Source organism: Ranitomeya imitator, chromosome 3, assembly GCF_032444005.1.
Source record: "Ranitomeya imitator isolate aRanImi1 chromosome 3, aRanImi1.pri, whole genome shotgun sequence".
Lineage (NCBI taxonomy): Eukaryota > Metazoa > Chordata > Amphibia > Anura > Dendrobatidae > Ranitomeya > Ranitomeya imitator.
Window position 1 is genome coordinate 701,494,859 of NC_091284.1, and position 14,649 is coordinate 701,509,507.

At 43.3% G+C, this 14,649-nt stretch overlaps 1 protein-coding gene across 4 annotated transcripts in view; it reads right to left on the bottom strand.

Moving 5' to 3' along the window:
* AGAP2 (ArfGAP with GTPase domain, ankyrin repeat and PH domain 2) overlaps positions 1–14,649 on the bottom strand; it is a 389,873-nt gene that overhangs the window by 45,481 nt on the left and 329,743 nt on the right. For all 4 annotated transcript variants that reach the window (XM_069758598.1, XM_069758597.1, XM_069758595.1 and 1 more), the window contains exons 7-9: positions 8,812–8,918; positions 8,450–8,602; positions 5,718–5,804 (exon numbers count right to left, since the gene is read on the bottom strand). In XM_069758598.1, the coding sequence (XP_069614699.1) occupies positions 5,718–5,804; positions 8,450–8,602; positions 8,812–8,918 (347 nt within the window). The remainder of the gene's footprint in view (positions 1–5,717; positions 5,805–8,449; positions 8,603–8,811; positions 8,919–14,649) is intronic.

Sequence of the window (14,649 nt, forward strand, 5' to 3'; positions counted from 1 at the left end):
ACGCTCTCGGGGTCCAGACGTGTGACTGTGCAAAATTTTGTGGCTGTAGCTGCGACGGTGCAGATGCCAATCCCGGACATACACACATACACACACACACACATTCAGCTTTATATAGTAGATAAACATTAGACAATCAACTAACTATTTTTGATGTTCCAATTAACCGTCATATCCTCTATTATTAGATTCCCTGTCTCTTCATTGGTTTTTCAAAATTGAACACATTTCCAATGCATCCTGTCCCTTGGGTGACACAAAACATCTCTCACCCACACAACAACCCAGCGAGTCTGATTCTTTCTCCAGCTCGATAAAAGCCAACTGCACATTGCTAACCCAGCCACAATGACTTGCCGCTCTGCTTTGTGGAAGGATTCAATTGGAATGTGTGGGTTTTCCTTGCGGTAGCTCTTCCCACAAGAAGCAGCGGGTAGCTGAGCGATAAAAGAATAAAATATAGCTTTCTACTCTGTACTAGCGTTCTCTCTCCATTTAACATTCTTTGCAGAAGGGAACTGTAACAATTAAGGTGTTCACTAGAGAGAGGCTGTGTGGGTGTTTGTCATCCGCCACTGAATTGTGCCAGTACATTAGCTAATCGAATGGTAACAAAATAGCATGTACCAAGAGAGACATTAATCCCTGCATAGGGGGCATATATTAACCCTTTACATAACACAATGTCTATACATATTGTCTGTGAATATGTATATATATATATTACACTAGCACATCTTTATCCATGGTGCAATACAATGAGATTGGCTTCAAATTTATTCCGCAGCAGGACAACTACCCCAAACATATAGCCGATGTTAACAGCTATTTTCAACATAACAAAGAAAAAGGAGTCCTGGAAGTGATGACAAGGCCCCCACAGAGCCATGATCTTAACATCATTGTGTGGCATTACATAAAAAAAAAACTGAAGGATGTACTCAAGCCTACATCCACATAAGATTTGTGGTTAGTTTTTCAAGATGTTTGGAACAACCTCCCTGCAGGGTTCCTTCAAAACCTGTGTGCAAATGTAACTGGAAAACCAGTGCTTTGCTGCTGCTTTGAAGACAAAGGGGGCAATTCGTTAAAGCTTTTTCCCCAGATTTCTGGCTAAAAATAAATTTTAAACATGAGACTGTGCAGAAAAAATGTGACTTCTGGCGTTTTCACCCCATTTTCGCACCACATCAAAGTGGGCAGATCTGGGACTGGATGAGTGTGTGGCAAACCCCACTCATAAAATTCATGATGACTAGTATTGAGCATTCTGATACCGCAAGTATCGGGTATCGGCCGATATTTGCGGTATCGGAATTCCGATACCGAGTTCCGATATTTTTGTGATATCGGGAATCGGTATCGGGATTAAGATTCATGTGTAAAATAAAGAATAAAAATAAAAAATATTGATATACTTACCCTCGGACGCGCACTGGTTGTCACCGCTGCAACCGCCATGCTTCCGTTCCTAAGAATGAGCGCGTTAAGGACTTTCGATGACGTCGCGGCTTGTGATTGGTCGCTGAGCGGTCATGTGACCGCTCACACGACGAATCACAAGCCGCGATGTCATCGAAGGTCATTAACGCGCTCATTCTTAGAAAGGGAAGCATGGCGGTTGCAGCGGTGACAACCAGGGCGCGTGCGAGGGTAAGTATATCAATATTTTTTATTTTTATTCTTTATTTTACACATGAATATGGATCCCAGGGCCTGAATGAGAGATTCCTCTCCTTCAGACCCTGGGAACCATAGAAAATACCTTCCGATATTTGTGTCCCATTGACTTGTATTGGTATCGGATATCGGTATCGGCGATATCTGATATTTTTTGGATATCGGCCGATACCATCCGATACTGATACTTTCAAATATTGGACGGTATCGCTCAACACTAATGATGACAAATCTTACTCCTGCAGACGCTGGAATAAGACTTACGGCAAGGTGCACAGAGGCGACACTCTGCACCTCGCGTGATTCATTAATGGCGTGTGCCTTGTAATGAATCAGGACTGTACGTTCCAAAGCGCACCCTCATCAAGATTGGTAAGAAAATTGACAGTCTCGATGAATTGCCTCCAAAAAGTGGTCACACCAAATATTGATTTGATTTAGATTTGTGTTTTCTTCATTTACTTTTTTAATTGTAAAACTTGTCAATTCTGAGGTTAATTTTTTATTGAGTGAAGACAGGCTGTCCCAATACTGAGATAGGAGATGGCAGCTGATACTGATAACATCCTATGCAGACAGGAGGGAGAGGAAGAGGGTGGAGCTCCTCATCTATCTCCTCCCTCCTTCCATCTACACGGAATTGAATCCTTTGACGCGGGTTGCCGGCTTACATATTATGGCCAGAATATCAACCAATACCTTACATATAATATATAATATGTTTTGTTTTGCACATTGTATTTTTTGCAGGGTGCAGTTGGGCCCAAATGGTTCTGTACACTGTGGCCTCTGTTCACACAGGATGCATTTTAGCACTGGGCAGCCCGCCATAGGGCATTATTAATAGGCTGGAGCCAGATGCTCTGCATTCCTTGTGTGAACACGCCACATACAGAGTATATATCTTAGTGCATTGGTGTACCACACGGCCAATCCCTGATTGAAGGCTGGCTGTTTCATTAGGTATTGCACCTGTGCATTTGCCATTTTATATGGGTCCGCTGCACCCTGTCTGTGCAATTGTATTGAGGCCTATTTAGACAGGTAAGCATCTCTGCCAGTTTTTGGTGTGTTTTCTTGAATTTTTCCATTTTTGGTGTTTTTCATAGAATTGAATTCGTAGCAACTGCCATCTATCTCAGTAATGGGAAAGTCTGTCTTCACTCAATACAGATTTCCTGGGAAGCAATCTGGAAATGTGGCTGTTTAGTGTTTGGGCCTGTGGGTGGGTGGGTGGCTGGGTACTTTCTCTTGTGCTCCAAGGCCTGGGGTAGAGACAGGTGCACACTGTGCTGGGATAAGGAATTGAACGCGATTGCTGATGGTTCTAGCGAATGTGCAACGACAGGTGCAGGGCAGGAGGCATCCGTGCTTGCGTCATGGACAGGGGATTGGCAAGCACATAGCACAGGGAAAGAGGCAGAGGTGTCACCTGCAGACACTGATTGTGGACCCAGGTGTTCGACCCACCTAGTCAAGTGCTTTGATGACATGTTCCTGAGTATGCAGGTTGCATATGACCATTCTTTTATCGCTCGCATTTTCTTTAAAAAAGCGCCACACTTGGGAGCACTTAACTCTTGGCATGGGAACTTGATGTGTGTGGGTGTTCTGGAGAACAGTTGCCTGCCTTCTTCTTCTGACCACCCCACTGCCTCATCCCTCTCCCTCTGCGCTGCATGCCTTGCTCTGAATGGCACCTTTCCACGTTGGGTTAGTGAATTAATTGTCTTTCACTTCCGCACTCTGATCCTCCTGACTTGTTGACTTAACAAAAACACTTGTTGGCAACTGTGTCTCATCTTCATTTACTTCTTGAGACACGAATTTCCATTCCCCACAGTTGTCTTCTACTGGTTGTGGCTGCTCAAATATTTGGGCATCATTCTACCCCAGCTCCTCATGTCTCTCTTGAAACGTGCAGGGCGAGAAGCCGAAATCAATAAATGGAAATGTAAAGAGTTCCTCAGAGTTTCCGAGTGCGGGATCACTTGTCTCCTGGGAATCTCTATGGTGGGAGGAAGGAGGATCAGGGTGAGGATTATGTGATCCAGACTCTTGGCTTGTAAGAGTGGACTGTGTGAAAGACAGGGTGGTGCTGGGAAACATACTGGAAGTGGATCGCCCCCACGTCAGGGCAATGGGGTACTTAGTACTGGGTCCTTCAGAACTCAATGGGGATGTCACAGTGGCCCAACCCAGCCCGTGGCCTTATGAGGGGCGTCGAATAAAAGGAAGAGTTTGTATGGAATAATTTTCATGACGCCACCTGTGGTATTTGGTTAGGGTGAACGACGCTGCTTAGGGGTCTGCTGGGGTGATGTCATGGCAGCTAGATGGTATACCTTCCCACAGGTGAAGTGTTTCCCCAGGGCTTCCCAGAGGTGTAGATGGTGATGGTGGGTGATGTAAGGCGCGGTGAATAACGAGGACACAAAGGGTGCAGTCTCTTTACCTTTACTGAAGGCTTCAGCATCCACAGTCCAGAGTACCGGATGACAGGGTAAGCAGAGTCCAGCCGGTCTGATGACAATTCCAGAGTCCCCTTATCCAGGTGTAAATCAGTAACCTTCCTATAGCGCTCGTGCGTTGTAGTACCTCCCTGCTGAGCAACTCGGTAAGGTCCTCACAACTTTTGCAGATGTTATGTCTTCCTCTCTGTCCCCCAGTTGGTATGCATAGGACAAACCCATATGACTGATGGCCTGAGGCTTGTTTATAGGGAACCTGGAGACGCCCCGACTCCCACAATTTGCCACTGTGTATTCTTAGGTATTAAGGTCGGGCAGTCAACTTGGAATTGACTGTCCTGCCGGTCTCTGAAGTAAAGTGTAGAGTCTATTAATCCCTCGGTGTTCCAGCCACCGGCCCGCGCTCCAGAAGGAGGCAGCCTCTCTCAGGACAGGACTCCTTCTGGTTTTGTTCTCCTTGTGCTATGACTTCGTTTCTCACTCCCTACAATACAATTCTCTTCGTGTCCTTTCTTAGGATGCTACCGCACGTGGGGCAGGCGCAGCTCCGTGTCTTTCTGTCTTGCTAGACCTCTGTCAGGATCCCACCCCTGACAGGGAGCCTCTGTCTGCAGCTTCGATGTTCCTTCTTTTCCCTCTGTCTGCCTGACAGGTGTTGCCTGGGAAAGCCCAGTCAGCTTCTCCCTTACTTTCTATCCAACCCACCAGTTTTACCCTAATGTGAGGAGTGCCCTAGTAGATAGGAGCAAGGCTCCCCCTGGTGGACTGGAGTGTGAAGTGTGTTGTGTTTTGTGATACCTGGTAAGGTGAACTCCTTTGGTGCCATCAGACGTAACATCACTCCCCCTGGTGGAAGAATAATATTACTGCAACGACCAGGACTCTGGGGCGCTGCAGAAGCATTGTGTGCAATCCAGCTGATTAACTGTTTTGGCTTCAAGAGTGGTGTCCTGATCACCCCTGCAAAGCGGGACAGGAAGGTAGGTCTCCTGGATGAGCGTGTTTGTTTACATGCCTGCAAACTTTACGAAGGAGTTGCTTCATAAGAAGCATTATGAAGATCCTGGAGTGGCCTGGCCAGTCTCCAGATCTCAACCTCATAAAAAACCTTTGGAGGGAGTTGAAAGTCTGTGTTGCTCCGCGACAGGCCCAAAACATCACTGCTCTACAGGTGATCTGCTTGGAGGAATGGGCCAACATACCACCAACAGTGTGTGGCAACCTTGTGAAAACTTACTGAAAACGATTGACCACTGTCATTGCCAACAAAGGATATATAACAAAATATTGAGATGAACTTTTGTTAATGACCAAATATTTATTTTCCACCATAATTTGCAAAATAAATCTTGCCAAATCAGACAACATGATTTTCTGGATTTGTTTTCTCATTTTGTCTCCCATAGTTGAGGTCTACCTGTGATGTCAATTAAAGGCCTCTCTCATCTTTTTAAGTGGAAGAACTTGCACAATTGGTCGCTTACTAAATACTTTTTTTCCCTACTGTATATCAGTTCTTGGGCCTGAGACACTTTGCTAGATCTGTGCACGTTTTACTTTACGTACCTGCTTTATTGGAAGAGCTCGACCAGTTCCACTGACTTCGCCTCGACTGTCAAAACTCCTCTTTTCCATGTCACTTCCTCTTCGGTTCTGCAATAAATAGAATATTCAAATATTATTCTTTTCCTGTCTTGTGTAATAAAAAATAGAGAATGATAGCAGCAGCGCAGCCGAGTATCAGTGCTCAGGACGGCCCCGCAGTGCGTTCATTTGGGACTAGCTTTGGTTCAGCAGTGATTGATTTGACAAGGCTACTCCTCAATCACATTGTATATTCAATATGCTCAGCAGAGCGCTGGAGCTGAACCGTTACCTGTTCTAAAACACATTAGTCATATTCCCCGAACCAACCAGGCCGTAACCGAGCACAAAGCTTTTGTAAAACAGGTTAGGGTTAAAATTAGCTTTTTCCATTTTAAATATAAGAGATATAAACATCCTGAAATTACAGCTTTTATGTCCATATTTGCAGATGTACAAAAGACATTTATAGAACATTAGGTTTATCATTCATGTATTAGCTGACAATTATTGTGCATACTTAGACTCAATCCTTACTTAATACGTTTATATTGGACAGAATATGTACACAGCCTATTGTACAAGATTCTATAGTTATACTTTACCTAAGCCACAAAAAGACTGGAGATTCTTATACCATTTTAAAGGGTTTTTCCACCACTTTGATATTGATAACCTCTCCCCTGGATAAGTCATCAATATCAGATCAGTGGGGCCCGGACATCCAGCTCCCTACCACTCTGCTGATACCAGCTTCCTCAGAGGCCGGATATATGCAGAGTATGGAGCAGAACACCACAGCACCATATATGTTTAGCACAAAAGGTTATTTCACCTCGGTGAGCGAGCATTTTGCTCATTCATGGGGTGATCGACAGCCTGTTTAGGCTACTTTCACACTAGCGTCGGAATTCGGCCCGTCGCATTGCGTCGGGCCGAGATTCCGACGCTAGCATTGTTAGCGCCGCACAACGGGTGCAGCGGATGCATTCTCCGGCGCATCCGCTGCCCCATTGTGAGGTGCGGGGAGGTGGGGGCGGAGTTCTGGCCGCGCATGCGCGGTTGGAAAAAGCGGTCCGTCTGGAGCAAAAAACGTTACATTTAACGTTTTTTGCTCCCGGCGGTCCGCCACAACACGGCGCAACCGTCGCACGACGGTTGCGATGTGTGTCAATACGTCGCAATGCGTCGGTAATGTTACTCTATGGGGCAAAAACGCATCCTGCAAACAACTTTGCAGGATGCGTTTTTTTCCCCTAAACGACGCATTTCGACGTATCAAAAAAACCGCTAGTGTGAAAGTAGCCTTAGTTGGCAAGATTATCGTGAAACGAGCATTATTAGCAACACTCCTTCACGATAATGTTTCAATGCAGCTTTGGACCCCAGAATCAGCTATTGTGACAGCACTATGGGACACTACTAATTATACATCACCAATGGTGGCTTTGTTGGTTCGTAGACATCAGAATGAGTGAGGAGACAACAGTGCAGAGTTTTTAACACAAGATTAAGGCAGTTTATTTCACATCTTTACCTTCAGCTTGTTATAGATTTCATGTACCTGTAGAAATGCTTGACACTGGCATGCAGCATGGATGCATGTAATATATATGGTATGTAGTTCGCATGCATGTAACCATATAATCAATTGTACAGATAAGTCGTATGGAAATTTTAGTTTATGGCATAAAGAGAGCAGAGTGGGCCTCACAGCAGAAGAAAAATTAGGCTATTGATTCACCTATTCGATCCTGGGCTGTGGGTACCAACTCTCATCCCTTATAATAAAGAAGAGCAGCATTATTCTATGTCTCCTCAATAGTTGCTGATATTGCTGGGATTATGAGAAGGTAAGATACAGTACATATTCTATAGAAAAAAGGTCTAAGGGGTAAAGTTTCTCCTTGTGGAGAGTGCAAACTAGGCGTAAGGAGACTTAAAGGCCATGTAATGCTCCACTGGGAATTTAAATATGCAAATAGCCTTTTGAAAGAGGAAGAGGACAGTAAGTTTAATGCCACCTACTGGAGGTAAAAATCCTATAAGTTAATATCGACCCTTTGAAGGGCCTTGCCACACAACTTAGGAAAGTCTCTCACCCAGTCAAATCTGCTTCCCTGCTTTGAACTGATGAGGGGGAAACACTCCCTAAACATGTGTCTGAAAATTGAGTCTCTGGTTTGACTTCTTTTCCTGAATCATGTAGAAAGCTCTTTAAACGCAATATGTCAGCAGGTTTTTGATATGTAATCTGACAGCACCCTGATTTCAGCAATGTATCCCTTGGTTTACTGGGTATAGCAGTTATGACAAGAGTCACAGTTTTCTCTGTTGCAGATCTGGCAGAGATAAGCTGGTGAGCTGCGTGTAGTCCCGAACCACACCACAGCTTGCTGTGTACATTGTATAGTGACATAGAGCAGTGGTCGGGGCATGGTTGAGAGGCACGGGGCCAGTTGTCCTCTAGTAATAATCTCCTGCTGATAAAACACTGATTGTATTAAAACAGAAAAACACAGCCTGCTAAGTGACACATCTATATAATTAGGGTCTCTACTCCTACATTATGGTGCTTTCAGATTAGATTACCTGGTGACGTATTACCTATAAAGGGTCGATGTTAACTTTTAGAATTGCTACTTCCAATAAATGACACTACAGTTCATGTCCTCTTCCATCTTGCGCAGTTATGCTGAGATGTTGTTACTCACGGGAAAAAGACTTGTGCGACGTTTTGCTCCACGGTGGAGTGACCCTGGGGTGCTGACTCCAATTGACACCTCGCTACGCAGTTCTCTATGACTGATGTTGGGAGTAGAAGGTAAGGAAGATGAGTAGTCATTGCCTGGTCCTCCATTGCTCGTCTACAAACAAGGAAAATATATAAATTTGATAGAGGCATGACATTCCAGTTTTAGAGGCCATAAAGTCCTGAACTTGATATATCGTAAACAGCAGGAAAAATGTGGAAAGCAAAGCACAGTCTTTCAATTGAGCTAATAGAAGAATGAAGTGTTCTCAAAGGAAAATAGATTCAGATCATCAAAGACGCCATTATTACTTGCTTCATTACCTGTACCGATAATGGAGTAGAGCCTCCAGAGTGACTTGGAGAACTGGGTAATGATTTGCATGACAGTAGCTGCTGCTGCCGCTTTAGAGCCAGTATCTTCTGCGCCACTGAAAAAATACAAGAAAATAATATAAAGAGCAATATCATTTCATCCTTTACCTGCTACATCATATAATCTAAACCTGTAAAGAAAAAACTCCACCTATCATGTTTTCAGGGCTGAAATTCTGCGCTAATTAATTTCTTAACATAATTTTATATGGGTCAGGGCTGTTTTTCAGAGCTAGAGATTCAAATACAGTGCATACACAAATAATAAAAATATAAAAATATAACTATGACTTGTCTATACTAGAAAAAGCTTAACCGCTTAATATCCAGAGGTAATTTTGGTTTTGCATTTTCATTTTTTGCTCCCCTTCTTCCCAGAGCCATAACTTTGTTATTTGTTTGGTCCATATGGCCATGTGAGGGTTTGATGCTTGCGGGACGAGTTGTTCTTTTGAAAGACACCATTGGTTTTAACATATCATTTACTGGAAAACGGGAAAAAAATTCCAACTACTGTGAAATTACAGAAAAGTGCAATCCAACAGTGTTTTTTTTTTTTTTTTACCATGTTCACTAAATGCCATTACAAGTTCTTAGACGCCAAAAAGGTTCTTTTTCATTTAAGTGGTGAAAAAAATTTCCAAACTTTGTTAAAAAAAAAATTGTGACATTTCCGATACCCGTAGTGTCTCCATTTTTTGTGACCTCAGGTTGTGTGAGGGCTTATTTTTTGCGTGCCAAGCTGATGTTTTTAATTATACCATTTTGGTCCAGATACGATCTTTTGATCCCCTGTTATTGCATTTTAATGCAATGCTGCGGTGACCAAAAAACCATAATTTTGGCATTTTTACTTTTTTCTCATTACGTTGTTTATTAATCGGGTTAATTCTTTTTTTATATTGATAGATCGGGCGATTCTGAATGTGGCATCAGCAAATATGTACAGTGGTGCAAAAAAGTATTTAGTCAGTCAGCAATAGTGCAAGTTCCACCACTTCAAAAGATGAGAGGCGTCTGTAATTTACATCATAGGTAGACCTCAACTATGGGAGACAAACTGAGAAAAAAACATCCAGAAAATCACATTGTCTGTTTTTTTAACATTTTATTTGCATATTATGGTGGAAAATAAGTATTTGGTCAGAAACAAAATTTCATCTCAATACTTTGTAATATATCCCTTGTTGGCAATGACAGAGGTCAAACGTTTTCTGTAAGTCTTCACAAAGTTGCCACACACTGTTGTTGGTATGTTGGCCCATTCCTCCATGCAGATCTCCTCTAGAGCAGTGATGTTTTTGGCTTTTCGCTTGGCAACACGGACTTTCAACTCCCTCCAAAGGTTTTCTATAGGGTTGAGATCTGGAGACTGGCTAGGCCACTCCAGGACCTTGAAATGCTTCTTACGAAGCCACTCCTTCGTTGCCCTGGCGGTGTGCTTTGGATCATTGTCATGTTGAAAGACCCAGCCACGTTTCATCTTCAATGCCCTTGCTGATGGAAGGAGGTTTGCACTCAAAATCTCACGATACATGGCCCCATTCATTCTTTCATGTACCCGGATCAGTCGTCCTGGCCCCTTTGCAGAGAAACAGCTCCAAAGCATGATGTTTCCACCACCATGCTTTACAGTAGGTATGGTGTTTGATGGATGCAACTCAGTATTCTTTTTCCTCCAAACACGACAAGTTGTGTTTCTACCAAACAGTTCCAGTTTGGTTTCATCAGACCATAGGACATTCTCCCAAAACTCCTCTGAATCATCCAAATGCTCTCTAGCCAACTTCAGACGGGCCCGGACATGTACTGGCTTAAGCAGTGGAACACGTCTGGCACTGCAGGATCTGAGTCCATGGTGGCGTAGTGTGTTACTTATGGTAGGCCTTGTTACATTGGTCCCAGCTCTCTGCAGTTCATTCACTAGGTCCCCCCGCGTGGTTCTGGGATTTTTGCTCACCGTTCTTGTGATCATTCTGACCCCACAGGGTGGGATTTTGCGTGGAGCCCCAGATCGAGGGAGCTTATCAGTGGTCTTGTATGTCTTCCATTTTCTAATTATTGCTCCCACTGTTGATTTCTTCACTCCAAGCTGGTTGGCTATTGCAGATTCAGTCTTCCCAGCCTGGTGCAGGGCTACAATTTTGTTTCTGGTGTCCTTTGACAGCTCTTTGGTCTTCACCATAGTGGAGTTTGGAGTCAGACTGTTTGAGGGTGTGCACAGGTGTCTTTTTATACTGATAACAAGTTTAAACAGGTGTCATTACTACAGGTAATGAGTGGAGGAAAGAGGAGACTCTTAAAGAAGAAGTTACAGGTCTGTGAGAGCCAGAAATCTTGATTGTTTGTTTCTGACCAAATACTTATTTTCCACCATAATATGCAAATAAAATGTTAAAAAAACAGACAATGTGATTTTCTGGATTTTTTTTTCTCAGTTTGTCTCCCATAGTTGAGGTCTACCTATGATGTAAATTACAGACGCCTCTCATCTTTTTAAGTGGTGGAACTTGCACTATTGCTGACTGACTAAATACTTTTTTGCCCCACTGTATATATTTGATTTTTTATTGTTTTATTTTGATTGGGGAAAGGGGGCTGATTCAAATTTTTATATATTTTTTATATATTTTTAAAAACTTTTTTTTTTACTTTTGGCATGCTTTAGTAGTCTCTATGGGAGACTGGAAGCTGCCATAATCCGATCCGCTCTGCTGCATACAGGCAGCGCTCATAGCAGTGACAACCATAGAGGTCTGCTGGAAACCTCTGGATGTCATGCCAACCCATCAGTGGCCCGCGATCACGTGACGGGGTCACCGATGAGGGGGATTTCTGGCGCGCCTGCCGGAAGCAATTTCTGCCGCCGTCAGAGATTGACAGAGGCATTTAACGGGTTAACAATGGCGGGTGGGTCGCAATTCCACCCGTGGCTGTTAGAGGCACATGTCAGCTGCTCAAAACAGCTGATATGCTGGAAAAGATGAAGGCTCACCACCAGAGCCCACATCAAAGGGAGGGATTCCAACATCTGCGTACTATTACTAGTACTATTCCCGATGTCAGAAAGGGGTTAAAGGAGGTGAGTATTGAGTCTAAGTATTAAGGTACCATCACACTTAGCGACGCTGCAGCGATACCGACAACGATCCGGATCGCTGCAGCGTCGCTGTTTGGTCGCTGGAGAGCTGTCACACAGACCGCTCTCCAGCGACCAACGATGCCGGTAACCAGGGTAAACATCGGGTAACTAAGCGCAGGGCCGCGCTTAGTAACCCGATGTTTACCCTGGTTACCATCCTAAAAGTAAAAAAAACAAACAGTACATACTTACCTTACAGCCGTCTGTCCTCCAGGGCTGTGCTCTGCACTCCTCCTGTACTGGCTGTGTGAGCACAGCGGCCGGAAAGCAGAGCGGTGACGTCACCGCTCTGCTTTCCGGCTGACCGACGCTCACAGCCAGTACAGGAGGAGTGCAGAGCACAGCGCTGGAGGACAGACGGCTGTAGGTAAGTATGTAGTGTTTGTTTTTTTTACTTTTAGGATGGTAACCAGGGTAAACATCGGGTTACTAAGCGCAGCCCTGCGCTTAGTTACCCGATGTTTACCCTGGTTACCAGTGAAGACATCGCTGAATCGGTGTCACACACGCCGATTCAGCGATGTCTGCGGGGAGTCCAGCGACCAAATAAAGTTCTGGACTTTCTTCCCCGACCAGCGACAGCACAGCAGGGGCCTGATCGCTGCTGCCTGTCACACTGGACGATATTGCTAGCGAGGACGCTGCAACGTCACGGATCGCTAGCGATATCGTCTAGTGTGACGGTACCTTAAGCTTGATGTACTGTCACTAAAAGTTAAAAAATGTATTAAATGCTAATTGTACTTTGGTAACATAGAAACATCTGACCAATAGATCTAAAAAGGGGGAATCTTAGTGAAAACCAAAACTGTCAAACTCACCACTATACATATAGAAAAAAAAAACTAAAAGATGCAGACAAATAAGGTGTCCAAACGACCCTAATAGCATAGTCAATTCATTTATTCAACAAGTAATTTGGTGTAAAACGTGAACGGTGAAAAGTATATAAAAAATTTACCAAAAATAGTTTTTTTGTATATTTGCACTGCAAAAAAAATATTTAAATAGACAAATAGAGCAAAATAACTGAAAACGTCAGTGTGCATAAATAATGTCAGTACTTTGTACTTTTGTGGCAATTACAGCTGCAAGTCGCTTTAGATAAGTCACTATGAGCTTTCCACATCTTGTCACTGGGATTTTTGCCCATTCGTCAAGGCAAAACTGTTCCAGCATTTTCAAGTTAGATGGTGAGCATGAGCAGCAATCTTCAAGTCTGACCACAGATTCTCAATTAGATTAAGGTCTGGGCTTTGACTAGGCCACTCAAAAACATTTATACCTTTTCCCTTAAACCACTTGAGTGTTGCTTTAGCAGTATTCTTTGGGTCATTGTCTTGTTGGAAGGTGAACCTCTGTCCCAGTCTCAAATCACTGACAGACTGAAAAAGGATTTGCTCAATAATATCTGTATTTCACACCATCCATCTTCCCCTCAACTCGTACCATTTTTCCTGTCCCTGTTGCAGAAAAACATCCCCACAACATGATTCTGCCACTAACATGTTTCACTGTGGGGATGTTGTTCCTGGAATGATGAGCTGTGTTGGTTTGGTACCAGATATAGCATTTACCTTGGTGGCCAAAAAGTTCAAGTTTGGTCTCACCTGACCGTATCACTTTCCTCCATACATTTATGGAGTCTCCCAAATGTGTTTTGGCAAACTCAAAGCGAGCCTAACAATTTTTGTGTGTAAATAAAGACTTTTTTTCAGACCACTCATCCATAAAGGCCACTTTTATGGAGTGTACGGCTTATTATGGACAGATACTCCAGTCTCTACAGCTCCTTCAGGGTTGCTTTTGGTCTATGTGCTGCCTCTCTGATTAATGCCATCCTTACCCAGGCTAAGACTTTTGGTGAGAGGCCCTCTCTTGGCAGGTTTGTTGTGGCACCACGTTTTTTCCATTTGATGATAATGGATTTGATGATGCTCCATGGGATAATCAGAGATTGTGATATTTTTTTGTTATAACCAAACTCTGACTTGTTCTTCTCAACAACTTCATTCCTGACTTGTTTGGAGATCTCCTTGGTCTTCATGATGTTGTTTGGTTAGTGGTGCCGCTTGCTTAATGGTGTTGCAGTCTCTGTGGCCTTTCAGAAAAAGTGTGAATATACTGACAGACCATGTGACACTTAGATTGTACACAGGTGGACTTCCTATCACTAAGCATGTGACTTATGAAGGTAATTGCTTGCACCAGAAATTCTTAGGGGCTTCAAAGCAAAAGGGTGAACACATATGCACAGGCCAATTTTTAGATATTTGATTTCATAAATTTAATATACCGTATGTCTATATTTTTCTCACTTCACTTAAACACAGGTTGTAATGTAACAAAATAGGTAAAAAGCCAAGGAGGTTAATACTTTCGTAAGCAACTGTATATGAACCCCCAAATAGCCCTAAAAAGATTACAATTTGTCCTGCATAAAAAGAGCCTCATACAGCCACATCAATGACAAAAATGATGGTTGCTGAAAGGAAAAGAGGCAAAAATGAAGGAAAAAATATAATTAGACCTATTTAGGCATGGTCACTAATGCATCTAATACATATGGCTACAGTCAGTAAACCTATTAAAAAGGACAATGCAAAAATCTGGTGCAAACATTATTTGCAGACAGCAAGTGACAG